The 14,819-nt window shown below is 41.5% G+C and overlaps 1 protein-coding gene across 6 annotated transcripts in view; it reads right to left on the bottom strand.

Annotated features, from left to right (window-relative positions):
* The window catches only part of dennd5a (DENN/MADD domain containing 5A), a 33,794-nt gene extending 21,529 nt beyond the window's left edge, over positions 1-12,265 (bottom strand). For 2 of the 6 annotated variants that reach the window (XM_085269806.1, XM_085269808.1), the window contains exons 1-4: positions 11,991-12,265; positions 3,087-3,158; positions 2,167-2,276; positions 591-1,275 (exon numbers count right to left, since the gene is read on the bottom strand). In XM_085269806.1, coding sequence (XP_085125932.1) covers positions 591-1,275; positions 2,167-2,276; positions 3,087-3,158; positions 11,991-12,090 — 967 coding nt within the window. In that variant the 5' untranslated portion in view covers positions 12,091-12,265. The remainder of the gene's footprint in view (positions 1-590; positions 1,276-2,166; positions 2,277-3,086; positions 3,159-11,990) is intronic. The other 4 variants (XM_085269809.1, XM_085269810.1, XM_085269807.1 and 1 more) reach the window with 3 other exon arrangements.
* Positions 12,266-14,819: the final 2,554 nt, after the last annotated feature.

Raw genomic sequence — 14,819 nt, 5'->3', positions numbered from 1 at the left:
ATTTTTTAATAACTTTATCTGTATGGCAGCCAGCTGTTTATAGTAGAAACACATCTGATTTCTGATATGGACAATATGTTGTGCAAAGGAGTTCTGACCAAGATTAACACAGGCCTTATTATTATTATTAGACCATATAATGTTTTACATTTTCTTCCTGTAACTAATAATAACGACACGGTGAGACTAAATATGACTGAAAAGACTAGAATGAATATACAGTGTAACAACATTTTTGTGTGATTAGCAATCTAAGTATTCCGTTTCCTTTGTTAGACATCCTTCAAGCTCCCCAGATAATACCTAGTCTCATGGGATGACAGGGACATGTCCCCCAGCTCCAGAGAGATCTCTTGAGACACGACTTTACTAACAGGATCACATGACCTCACCACCCGCAGAGAAGCAGATGTTTCATATCATTTACAATTAGCTTGTCCTTTCAGCTATTTAGAAAACATGTCCAATTTTAATGAACTGTACAAACTAATGTTAAATTCAAGCCTGACTGCAGTGTATTTGCATATATATTTGACACTTATGCACGTGGATGATGAACATGTGTTTAGGCCAGCAGACCAGCTACTTACGCTGTGAGTAGAGCAGTATCTGCATCTCTAGCAGGGCACACGTGAACAGCTGAAGAACGTTCTCCACCCCCAGCAGGTTAAACATTTCACTGATGGCAAAGTCAAAGAGAGGCAGCTCTGATGTGCTTGGCCTCTGGCACACCACAGGCCCGTAGACGCCTGAGAACTTGAGGGATCGCCCAGAAGGTGGCAAGGGAACCTCGTAGAGGATGTTGTAGATGTAGCTCTCTAGGGGAAGGGGTGGGGGTTGTGGGGAAGAGACGGCCTGATGAAGCTGCTGCAGCACTTTGCTGCAGGCCTGAGCGAAGGCCATGGGTGTTATCAGGCAGATGCACTTTGACACGTATAGCGTGTCGCGGCTTATGTCGTACGAGTTAAAACGCTGCAAACGAGAGATGGCGGGCGCGGCGTGGAGCATGGGACGAGAAGGGGTGTGTTGGCGTCTCTGGTCCTCGGGTCCTTGTGGGGAGGTGGGAGTGTGCAAGATATCATACTGCTCTGCGTTGTGCATGTGGTAAAGAGTCTGCATGGCACTGCAGATCTGCTTACTGGTCACCTCCTCGAAGAAGGTGAGGGCAAAGCCATAGGTCCGAGAGCCATCCTCTCTGGTGATGATAAAAGAGTGGAACTGAGGCTCCCGAGAATCCATCTGCGTCCTGAACGCCAGACCCTTTGGCATACAGAGCTGCAAAAAGGATATACAGGAGAGGATTCAGAGAGCTGAACAAAGACAAAGGACTCATCATGGAGATGAAACTGTAGCTGGATAGATTCAAATTTTTTCCTGCAGATCAAACAGGCATGATATAATGTTTTCATTTCCGAGCTTTAGAGACTGCGGTAAGATCGCTTTCCTCCTCTCGTTGCGCGTCTTTAATTCAAATTAATAATCTCCTGACTCACAGACACAACAGCAAAAATTATTTAAAAGTTAAAACAAAATTACTATACAATATCTTCATATCACTGAAACAGTTCACTACATTAAAAAAAAATACTTATACATGCTTTACATGGAGAATTGTTGATTTGCTCCTTAACAGATCTATCTTATTCTTAAGGCCTATCAGGATTTTTCCAAGGTCAAAAACCATAGGGGTCCAAGTGATTTGATCATCACATCAATTTTTCACTGACAGTTCATCACGAGCAGTTATTCCACACTATGTTTACCTAAACCCTCAATGTTTTTACCACCCTGTCATATGCCAGCTACATCCTTTACTCCATTAGAGGTCCCTTAAATCGATCAGCTGAGATCAGTTGAGAAAAAAGTTTAACCTGGGATCAGCCCACTTCATGTAGACGCAGGCTAGTTTGTCTGTTTCCTCTCTGAATGACTTTTTAATGTCTCCCACACAGCTGCTTGTTCCTTCCTGTGTGGATGCCCTATAAGAGTAGGTGTTACCTAACAGAAACCTCTCTCTTGTTTGTTATTTATGGCCATTTCTATTTTTTCAATATTATATCCAAGTGAAATATTTTTATCGCAGGCCTGGTGATTTGCCTTTGGTAGAAAGCCAAGAAAATGTTTAAAATTTAAGGGTTCTTAAGTTGTATCAGCATCATACCATACCATGCCCACTGCATCCTGGTCAAAAGGATTCCACTCGACATTGTCTGGATAATGTGCTAGGACTTTGGATTTAAAGGTTCTCCGCAGTGGACTCTGCTCAAAATTCTCACCTGAAAGTCAAACAAACAGAGAGTGCAGAGAAAAAAAAAAACAAAAAAACAAAAAAAAAACAAAACAGGAGACAAACAGTTAAGAAACCAGATTTCCAGATGCAGACGCAAGAGCAGAACAGTCGGCTTAAAAATGTCAGCTGCAGCTCCAGAGGAAAGAGCACATTAGCATATTTGTCTTGAGAGGAAAATTGTATTGCATCAAATAAAGCTGCCAGCCTCCTGCTGTAGAAGGTAAACAGGAAAATACACTCAAACAGCAGGATTCGATAATTTAAATTAGATCATAAAAAAAGAATGAAATATAGCCAACTTTAACATATCTCGATGCTTCCTGACAGCTTTATTGGCAATATAGAGGGACACGGAAAATAATCAGTCATAGAAGCGCAAATTGAGTTGATTCAAACCCAGAGCTAAGCAGAAGTGATGCACATACCAAGGCAGTACTGAAAAGTCATTCAGAGCGTAGGGGGAGAGTAAACACTGACCAAGCAATGGCAGTGCAGGCAGCACTGAATTTGTGTGTGTGTGAGAGAAACAGAAGCAGTGATTGTCAAACATCAGCTCGTTGTTCAGCTGCTGCTGAAGGAGGTGAGGGAAGACGGAGGAGGGGGAGAAGAGAAATCAAGAGTGTGCAAAACAGAAAAGACGTGTCCCCACACCTGTACAGAAAACAACTGAAAACACAGCTGTGCAGCAACAAAAGAGGGCTGCCGAGAAAATAAAGTGTGCCGGGTTTAAAGGGTTTAAGGGTTAAAGCTGAACTTAAGTTAGCAGGAAGAGAAGTGTGTGTGGTGGGAAGGTTACCTTCATTTCCCCTTGCCAGTTTTCCTCTGGCCCCATCTCTGAATTTAGTAGCTTCTATATACTGGCATAAAGCTACACAACAAATAAAAAAAAAATAGAATTAAAAGCCTGCTTCTTAATGGGTAGCGCATCACTTCTTATGTTGTGTTAACAGATCACACAGCTGAGAACAAGCTGCACACTCGGGGGACATCATCGCGTCTGGGGACAGGTGGGTATGTTAATTCAAGTCAACTGGTGGGGATATGACACTAGGATGCTGTGTTTCGCTGTGTCTTTACTGGATCATGCAAATCCATACTGCTGCAACAACAGGGATCCACAACAACCAAGTTAGCAGCAGCACTCTCAGCCAAACGCTACCCTTAACTAACATGCACACACTGACAAAGTTAGTCTACTACTGTCTAACTGTTGAAATCTTTACCAAGTACATCCATGTCTGGTTTCCCAGACATGGATTATTAAAGGCCTCCGCTTAAAAAAAAAAATAAAGTGGGCTAGGGTTAATCCATGTCTGGGAAACTGAGCCATACAGTATTAAACTTTTATTCATGAGTACTCCAAGCAGAAAGGTGTAGGATTTTTCTTTTTTTTTCCTTTTCCCACGAATGTAAGAATAAGGCTGTCAATTACTAACAATTAAAAAAATGTGGCAAGTGTTATCTCTGTGGCCGGATACAAAGAATAAATAACCACAATAATGAGTCACAGCTTTGAAGTGGGTGACACATTCATCATTAGCATTACACAGTCCACATACATTGCACTCAGTACTCACCGAGCACAGTGAATGTGGATTAACACAAACCTGCAAATACTTCCTAACAAAGACCCTCTCTGAAGTCCTTTTGGGAAACATTTCCATATGTGTGATCCGCTCTAAAACATACTCAATTTCATGCTGGAAAACATGTCATGGTTTGGCAAAGTGCGCCGATGTTTAGATGCTATCAGCAAAGAGTCATGGGTTAGATTACAATGAATGAGCGCCCTTGTTTTGCAGCTCTGCAGCTCAGTTTCGATTTTTATATTTTACACACACACACACACACACACACACACACACACACAAAAAAAAAAAAAAAAAAAAAGACCCTCTGCAGTCCTTCCAGCCAGTTAAACGTTCTCATGCATCGCATTGAACAAACATCAAGGAGAGCAAATTACAGCAGCATGTCAACCCCAAAACATGCCTCTGACTGTTTTCTAGCGACATCACCTTCAAAATAAAGCTTTTATCAGGCTACTGTGACCTGTGAGATCCATGAAAATCAGTTTACACTGCTTTTATAAAATGACTCAGTAATGACACGTGCACACAGACAAGAAACGATCGCTTTCTCAAGTCTGGAGGATTGCATTAATTCGCTCTGCTGCACATTAGCATTTTACCAAGAACCCTAGCTAAACTTTTTGAAAATGATGGATTAAAGTTATATCAATAGGAAACATCAGATGGCAAAAGTATCCGCTGGATTCAAAAGTCTTATCCTTTTTTAATCGGACATTAATAAAAGTGTTGACTGACGCGACAAACAGGTTCACATTAGAGTCCTCAGTACAGACACACAGATCCTGGCAAGGGAATAAAAGTCTTACGGATTAAGTGCTTTAATCTCTTGGTTACTTTCATATCCAAACAGCCCACGGGGAAGAAACTAGGCCAGGAACACATCTCAGACTACAAAAACCCCAGCAACTGAAGGCAGTAAGATTATTAATTAAAAATAATTACATATGGTGATAATTCATAACAACCTTATGTAAAGCACTTAGGTGTCATTTGATTTTCCTTAAGCAAATGTAAAATGCAGCACAATTGATGAAAAATGGCATCTGCTACTCATGAGGATGTAATGTAGGTCAAACTCAACGACAGAATGCAGACATGGAGCACGATGGATTCAAGCTGATTGTTAACCCGTTCAGTAGTACAACAAACATCTGGAAGCATCTGGCTGTGCAGCAAATAAGAGATGGCATGTTCTTTTAATTTAAATAACAAAATCAACTTAAAAACAAACACCTGGCTCTTAAGCTACTACAGAAAAGTTTGTTGACTGTGAAACTCATGAGCACAGATGAGCAACGCCTTATAGGAAGCCACAACAAAACACTGCAGAGGTGTGTAAAATAAAGCAGGCATAACAGTCCTTCCCAAAGAAAACACATACGAGGGTCTAACGTTTCATTTGCAAAAAACATGCAGAGCTTTTACTAAATAAAGGCGGCTTTGAATGAAGAGTAATGTTACTCAGATTAAATTCCAAGAAGTAAAAGTTAACCCTGCGAGTTCTAAGTTATCCCTACTTTTGACTCTAAAAGGGGCGTCCACACAGCAAGCGATGCACTCATTGCTCATCACTTTGTCGTTGATGATCAGTCATTAGTGGACATTCTAGGCTCCAGTTGCCTAGGTAACCCTCAAATGTAATTACCACCCTGTCGTAAGTCAATATGCAGTATCCTGCACTTTTACTAGTAGAACTTGAACTTCTCACATCGAATTTGATTAAACTTTAGTTCAGGTCCCGCCCATTTCCCTTCACTTTCACTTGAAGTCGTAGAAAGTCACTGACTTCCTGTTGTCTTTGGTTGGCACATCACTGCTAGTCGTTTCCTGTGTGGATGCCCCTTGACTATATGCTCTCAGAACATGTACATTTTTAATTGTTTTCCCAAATTCAAGTCAATCCAAGTTTGTTGCTTTTCTCCAAAACTCTGGGTTAGGGTTGTGCTCATCACTTGTCATGACCTAGATGTCACAGTGCAAACAAAGAGTCTATGGCAAATTTACAAAGCTTACAATTCTAGAAAAATCTCCATTTATGTAAATGCAACGACCATAATTAAATGCTATTTTTAACATGTGGCTGGAAACAGCCACAGTTTTACAATATTAAATTTGAGCTTTATCAAAAACTAAAAATATCATTCCCAGATTTGCATTTTCCACGGCTGTCCACACAGGATGATGTGGCTGTTGTGTTACATCATGAGGCTTAAGTGAAGCTGCCTGAGACAGGTGTTCACTTCAGCTTCATCTTTATAATTAAAACTAATTACAAGCCAACTGCCTCACCTGGAGAAGCCATTTGTTAACATAAACACCAACAGACGCTACAGTGTAAACATCATCTTCCTTTGTCATATTCTCCAGCTAATGGACTGTGATGTAATAGAGTGTGGACCGGTAGCAGTGGGAGTAGAGCGTCACTGAGCTCCTCATCCTGCGAGCCAGGGACCACCCACAGCTCTGCATCCCTCCTGTGATCATGAACACACACTCCTACTATGGCACGGTTCACTAGGCTAGACATAAAGGGATGCACCTCCCTGACTGTAAAGCTATATTCAAACACGACTAAACTCCCTGCAGCACAAAGTGTTGTACAGACTGCTGACACGTCAAAACAGCTCAGCAGCAATAACGTCGACACTCATTCACCTAGCGGGCCCGGCACTGGCAGAACATGATAGCTCACTCACAGCCTAAACTCCCCGCCATCACAGCTCATGGTCCCCTGTGTGCTTTCTGTGAGTTTAACAAAAAGATAAGTTCGATTTTTTTCCCCCCCCACTTGTTACAGTGTGGGATGATTTCTAAGCCGACACCAAAGTTGCTGCCTTATCGCATTCAATTTAGTTGTTAACATGACTTAAAAGCTATTAGCCAAAAACACCAGCACGGTGTTTCTTAGTTAGTCTGGAGGTAAAAAAATGTGTTTAACTCTGGAACACTAGTTTGCAGTTTTGTAACGCTATCACTAACGTTGCATATATTTTACCCGAAAAAAGATCGTTCCCATTAAAATACATTAAGGTACCCTATTCACATCTCATACAACCCTATAAAAAAGGGTCTAAAATTAATGAAAGGTTAGGGACTGATTAATGAAAAAAATCCAACAAAAAAATAAATAACAGAACTGGGAACTTGACTATAAAACTTTTTGACCAGTGGAAATTACCATTAAGTGATCTTTAGTCATCGCATATGTGAAAAATCCCCCTATGCTAGTGTTTTAGGTTAAGAAAAATGTCGAGATGTCAAGAAAATCCCATAACAGTAATTGACCTTTTAATAAAAACACTATCATTACACAGTAGTACAACATACAAAAAAAAAAAAAAAAAAAAAAAAAAAAAAGGACAAGCTGACCGCATAAATAAAGGACAAGTTCTTTTAACTGTCAACACATCATCTGATCACATTAAACTATGGTCAATTCGCAGACTGTATATAAAAGATGGTAACCCCTATTGTTATATCACCCATTGGTTACTGTAGCCCTAGCACTTTCCATCTTTTGTAACATCTATATTTGTAAATGGCTGTGTTGAGTAAGGGAAGAAACCAGCAGACACAACACCCTCTGTGGTGATTTTACAACTAGATGTTCTTTTCGGAAACCAGACGAGCTGCCTTCACTGACCCAGAGGCGCAACGACAGCAGCGGTCGTCTTTATTTATTGTAGAAAGATGTCTCGAACCCAGTAATGTCAGACTGTCAATACTTTTAATATAATATCTACACCAACATCAATAAAAATATCTTCCCTGGATATAATATTATACCACGACAGGTTTCATTTTTTTTTTTTTTTTTTTTTTTCCATAGTAAAGTTTTCAACTTGTCATACAAAGGAGAGCTTATCACAGTGGCTCCGTCTTTAAGGTAATTAAGCTGAAATTCAATAACCACTGAATTTTAACTCCCACATGTTGAACACTGCAGTAAAACCACCATCACTCACCACTCAACATTGTTACACTCTTGTACAGTTGCCAGTAATAGTGTTATTAGCTACAATGTAACTGCTAGGTAGTATTCATTCCCTCTTCCCTCAGGAAAACTGTCTCTGACAGATTAAATGGTCAAAATTAGTTCACCTTTGATAAGGAAGCTGAAATATGGCACATAACCTACAAATACCAGACAGGCTAATATCAGCAGTTTATCTACAGAGTGGCGAGAAGATGCCGTAGGGCCATAAAACCTGGTCTAACACCGCAGCAGCCTAAAATTTCAGCACACATCTGCTAGCAGCCAGGGGATTGAACTGCGGAAAAATTTGACCTGGTGGAAAAACAACCTTTTACACAAGAATGTGCAGGTTTAATTACTCTGCCATGACTGGGAAGAATGTAAACCTTCATCATTCAGCAAGTGGAGTTTAAAAGCCATTCTACAGTTGTGCACAAGGATAAAATATTTGCTATTTTAAATCAAGATAAATGTGAAAATAACACCTGTTCTTGGATATTATGATCAGTGGGGAGTAGGCTTCCACTTTTGGCGTTTCCATTTGAAATTCTATTTTAAAGAGACCGTAAATGTAATTTAATATAAAACAAAACAAAACAAAGAAACTTGGGTCTCTTCAGCTTTGCACCATCAAGTTGCAGATGCTGTGAATGTTCTTGTAGCTCCAGTAGTTCCAGCCCATTGGTAGCAATGCACAGACCTCAAAGCTCCGTAACTGCATGCTACACGCCAATATGCACAGCGGGGGGGATATATGTGGTTAACCTCAAAGCATTTGCCTACAAACTTCTACTTACAGTCTTTTATTTTTTTACCAGAACAGTTTGATATCTCCAACAGTGAGGTTGAGACAACTCATTTCAAATTTTCAGTCCTGCGGGCAAAAAGTAGCGCTTTCCTTCTGCTTGATATATTAAAACAAAAACTGAGGTGTTATCAATAATAGGATCAATCACTTGGCACAGCATGGCCAGCTTATACAGCCAGTTCTTGTATGAGGTCCCCTATATTCAGCGCCATATAATTTTAGCTGTACACTTTGCCCTGGAGGATCACGAGGTTTCTAATAACTCTTCAAACTGCATCAAAAGCTTCACTGATGCATTTTCAAAGGGATATTTTAAAATACCGGCCAGGTCCAGAAATACACAGCTCTGAGTGAAAATATGAAAGACGACATTTTGCATTTAAAGCTTTCAGCTTTCATGTTGAGCCATTCAACCTCATTTGTTTGCCGAGTCGGATTCGGGGACAGAGAGGGAGAGAGCGAGAGAGAGGCTGCCTGGGAAATTCAAAAGAGATGTTTAGCATTTGAATAGGTGGAGCCTGTCTGCATGTGTACTTATATCCTTCAGCTCCCTGTGCTTCCAGCGTGGCCTGTGAAGCCGCAGGGTCATACATATGCTAATCAGGTCCTCCCTAAGCTGCCAAACACCACGCTGTAAGAAAGTTTCGGTCATTCTTTGTGGATTGACTGTACGTGAATCACCACTGGATCATACTGAGAAAGAGGAACCGGCATGCAGAGTTTCATTTAAATCTTTTCTTGTAAGATGCCTTCAAGTCATTTAAAATGTTTCTCAAATCTAAATATGTGCAGTTTTCTTGTTCATAACGTCAACATATACTCATTTCGGATATCACCTTTTGAGGTCTTTTAAGGTCTGTGACATACAGCTGTGTCGTTACATTCAAATTTTTTGGGTTATTTATTTAAAGTTGTGACTACTTCGTCTTCTTCCTCTTAATCCATGATTTCTTTCGCCTTGTTCAGATGGCCAGATCTCCTTAGGTTAAAGCCAAAACTCTTTTTGCCATCTTCTTGTATCACACACACACACACACACACACTTCGGGACAACTAACCAAAACTGTAAACCCCCGGTATACCTGTAGCACATGTTTAGCTGACATGATCATACATAAGCCATAACAATGGAATTTCCACACCATTTCCTCTTTTCAACTCAGACTGAAACAGCTGATAAGGGCAAGCCCCTAACCTCGTTCTACAGTAAACAGCAGCAAGATGCAGTAAGTAGAACAACATCAGTGAAGTTTGACCTCAGAGTCCCGGTTTGCATGTCGAAGCAAAGTTTCAGTCTAGTCAGAAGGCCTTAAGAGAAACCTCATCACGCACGCAGAAGCATTAAGTATGCAGGCGCAATATGCAGGTGATTTAAAAATATGCAAACCCAACCTGCAAATTATATATTCATCTGTGTCTTTTCGCTTGTGTCCAAAATGAGCTGTTACCCACTCTGGGTAATTTTAGTGTCTTGAGCGCTGAGTGAAGAACAACACAGCTGTCAATTACACAATAGGGCCTTCTTAATTCGTAGCTTTGCTGCTACACAATGGTAGCAAACCACAGTTTGAAGAATGGAAATCAATCACACAGCACAGCAATATCCCCACTAATACATGGCTGTCATTTTCACAGTGTTTGCTTTGTTGCACGTGTTGAAAAGCTCTACTTCGGAACTGTAAAATGTAGCTTTACTGTATCGATGGGAGGCCAAATCGCCGCATTAGTATGGACGCTTCAGACAACTCGTGCTTGGCGCATGGTTGGGTTCAGTTAAAATGCAAAACAGGGCACGTATCTAATTTTATTTTGCGAATTCAAAGTGAATTTTGTGCTAAAGACGCAAAAAAGGAACTTAATTTAAGGAAGTGAAAATAGGAAGTTGGGGGTGCTGAGGCTCTGAAAACTAAAAGGATTTTTGGTTAGGTTATTCATCTGAGAAGAACAGACGCTTCTTTCAACCACAACAGCAACTCTGCGGGGCTCGCACTACCTGCTGAGTCATAATAAATCACACAGATACGGGAGAGAAAATAAATAACAAAAGAGATTAAAATCAACTCTTCACTGAAACTGATCCCTTTTAATCACTGGACTGAAAGGACAAGTTGAAAAAAGACAAGTGCAACTAAAGACTAAAAATCAGGTTTAAAAATGGCTTCACTAATTGGAATGGTGCCTCAAGTGAGAAGAAGCCTACACCCCTCAACTTGATCACTCTCATTCAGCTTACAGCTAGGTGACATTACAGCTCAAGAATGTAAATATCGTGTTAAAAGACATCATGTGAGCTGACTGGACTGGCATTTTTCTTTCAGCATTCAGGGGCTTTCCCTTCAGTAGAGGCAGGTGCTCTGGAAACCCCTGACAATATTACCGCAAGAGAAAGAAAAATGATGGAGATCTCAGAATTTTAAAAAAACAAAAAGCACTGTGGCCATGCTGTCATCGTCCACAGATTGTATCAGAGCCCTGGCTTTCGAGGAACTCTTCATCCACAGTTTCACATGCACATATATTCACAAAAAGCTCAATTTCATCCACAAGCCATCCTCATGCAGGTAAACTCATGACAAAAAAGGGACCTCAGTCTCTAAGCAAAGCAGTATCAAGGTGTGTAAGTACATGCTGTCCTCTTATTAGATCTTTAAGCTATTTATGTAATAGTCTGTAAAGGGCTGGGTGTGCTACAAGAGGAGGAAGAGGATGGTTACATGTTCAGCGAGGGTCTCTGGTAGATGATGAGAATGTCAGAGGTGGGATCTGACCGGTAACCTTTTGTGTCGTTACCTGAGTACCTGGTCTCCTCTAGTGAAAGCCACGAGACAGTAGGACAGCCTCGTCACATGCAATTAGATTACACTGGCATCAGTGTTACAACAACACCAACCCTAATTTCACTGTAGGCAAAGCGTTTCCTTATGTAAAATGTGTACACTGCGTAGCGTCAGCATCAATTCACACGAATACACCCGGAGTGTGAAATGCAGCAAGGACTCTATCGACAGCCTTTGAATTTAAATGCATGTCAGCGCTTTAAACGAGGCATAACCAGCCAGCAATCCCCTTCGCTCCTCATCGAGCATTACAAACAAACAGGCTGGGAGAAGATGAGCTAGGCCTGGCGTTAGGTTCGCTCTGTATTTACCCTGAAAACATACATCAACCGAATTCATAGATGACATGCACAAAAAAAACATTACAGTCTCATTATCAACGCCGACTCTTTGTTATGATACCCGTTCATTCCTCTCTTCTTCTTCTTATTTTTTTTTTTTGCCCCAGCATCAGCCCGACATTTACCCAGATGGCTAATGTGCTTACCGGACAGTTCGTCGGGTTCCAGCCCGCTTTCGGTGTCGAGTCCGCAGATCACAAAATAATCTGCGAACCGGCAGGAACCGGAGCTGAAGCCGGTGGTCATTTTGAGACTGGTCCGGTGGTACCCTTATCCCTAAAACAGGGAGCATATTAAAGGAACTCGGAGAAGTGATTTCTCCGTGCCATTACCGACGATACGCTGCTGCGAAGCTTGAAAATCACTACCGACACTGAGCTAACCTGATCAGCTCGCAGCAAGGGAAATCCTTTCGAGCGCCTTCACAGTAAACCTTTATACAGGGGGAAATCGGCCTTCAGAATAAAAGTCAAGAATAAATAAATACATATATATAAATTTAAAATTTTATATGAGAAAAAAATATAACAGCATATTTTATATATGCTAATCATATTGATTATGAGGAAGACTATAGTACGAAACAACTATAACTCTAGTATGTCTGTGAAGGTTCTCAGTCATCCAGGTCATCGTAGTCAAAGGAGCTTGCAAAGAAAAGTGTCTGGACTTCTTTAAGTTGCTTGAAGACGTTTCACCTCTCATCCGAGAAGCTTCTTCAGTTCTAAGGTCAAATGGTGGAGAGTCCCAGATATAAACCTAGTGGGAGTAACCCCCCCACAGAGGGACAAAAGGACCCCCTGATGATCCTCTAATCGTCTGAGCCAAGGTGTGAAACTGGGTGTGGGTCCCAATCAGCCAGAGTTTCGGGTGAGTTCATTGTGAAACCTGGCCCCACCTTATCATGCGAATTCCTGAGGTCAGATGGCCCAGGATGTGAGTGGGCGTTAAGGCGTCTGGGAAGGGATCTCAAAACTGGATTATAGATGGCAGAGAGTTGGTGTCGTAAACCCCCGCCTCTGTTCAAAGATGGTCGCTCACAGTGGACATAGATGGCTTCTTTCACTCCTCTTACAAACCATCTGTCCTCTCTGTCCAAAATGTGAACATTGGCATCCTCGAAAGAGTGTCCTTTATCCTTAAGATGCAGATGGACTGCTGAGTCTTGTCCTGTGGAGGTGGCTCTTCTGTGTTGTGCCATGCGCTTGTGAAGTGGCTGTTTGGTCTCTCCTTTTTTTTTTTTTTTTTTTTTTTTTTTTTTCTAAATGACATCAGAAACAGCAGTATGCGACATTACGTGATGGCAGAGCTTCAGTTCATCCTTTGTCATTTTTTTTTTTTTTTTTTAATAAATAGGACAGGGGGAATGAATGAGAGAGAGAGGGGGAGAGAAAGAAAGAAAACCAAAGGGGAGAAGAGACGGTGAGAAGGAGGGGGAAGAGAGACAAAAAAAAAAAAAAAAAACTCCTGGGTCACCTGTATGGAGAAAAAAAAACAAACAAACAAACAAACAAAAACAAACAGAGGAGACAGCAAACAACAAAGAGCAACATAATAATAGAGAAAACAAAGCACCATCACAATAAACTAGCTAGTCATAGATATCAGTATTTACTAAGTAATAAACGATATTGTGCAGCACGCAAGATAGACAGCGCACAGTGTGCTTTGAGGCAGCAGCCAAGAAAGCTTTAGTCCGCGTCTGTGAATACCCATGTGTGCATACCTGTGTGGATCAGCATGCTTGCATTCCAAAGGTTTCTCCATGTAATGATCTGCTAGGGAGTGTGGGGGGGCCACAACCCCGTCCTCCAGGGTGTGAAGCGGGTATGGAGGAGATCAAAACTCCAGACATCCAGAGGCCCCCAGAACACAAGAGACCTTGGAAGACCAACAGAGGGGCAGCCGCGCCACTGTCCCAGTAAGAGCTGAGGAGAGTCCCAGATGAGGGCTCGCCCAGCAGCCGCGGAGCAGAAGTCAGGGGGAGCTGCAGTGACGCGCCCGTGAGCTCCGCCGGCCCCCAGCTGCGCCTGAGTGACCGAGCCCTAGGCCGGTCACTCAGAAGAGCCACCTCCACAGGACAAGACTCAGCTGTCCATCTGCATCTTAAGGATAAAGGACACTCTTTCGAGGATGCCAATGTTCACATTTTGGACAGAGAGGACAGATGGTTTGTAAGAGGAGTGAAAGAAGCCATCTATGTCCATCTTTGAACAGAGGCGGGGGTTTACGACACCAACTCTCTGCCATCTATAATCCAGTTTTGAGATCCCTTCCCAGACGCCTTAACGCCCACTCACATCCTGGGCCATCTGACCTCAGGAATTCGCATGATAAGGTGGGGCCAGGTTTCACAATGAACACACCCGAAACTCTGGCTGATTGGGACCCACACCCAGTTTCACACCTTGGCTCGTGCGATTAGAGGCTCATCAGGGGGTCCTTTTGTCCCTCTGTGGGGGGTTACTCCCACTAGGTTTATATCTGGGACTCTCCACCATTTGACCTTAGAACTGAAGAAGCTTCTCGGATGAGAGGTGAAACGTCTTCAAGCAACTTAAAGAAGTCCAGACGCTTTTCTTTGCAAGCTCCTTTGACTATAACTCTAGTAGTATTTTTTTAAGAATAATAAGATTTCCAGTTAGCCACACTTAAGTTATTTACAGTGATCAAAATTGATACTAAATCATCACCTTGGCGCATGGATAAAATTCATACCTAGACATATAATCATGAACGAGCGATGGTTTAAGTCTAAAAATTCTGTCATAATTTAATATTAATAATATTTCCAATTGACACAATTGAAATTCAGTTACGGTATTCATTTAGAGCAATTTATTAATTTAATAATTTATTTATGAACCCAGAGACGCTCAAAGGTAGTGCCCTTGGGCAAGGAAAGATATCTGGCATTGCCTCCCAGAAAAACTGAAAGAATTAAAGTTATGTATCATCATCTAAACCAGCTGCAT

The sequence above is a fragment of the Mchenga conophoros genome, linkage group LG1, assembly GCF_057382185.1.
Source record: "Mchenga conophoros isolate Kocher_MC1m ecotype Shallow Benthic linkage group LG1, M_conophoros_male_GT1.1, whole genome shotgun sequence".
In the NCBI taxonomy this organism is placed as follows: Eukaryota; Metazoa; Chordata; class Actinopteri; order Cichliformes; family Cichlidae; genus Mchenga; species Mchenga conophoros.
The sequence above is the reverse complement of the archived record's forward strand: the minus strand, read 5'-3'. Positions and strand labels throughout refer to the sequence as shown.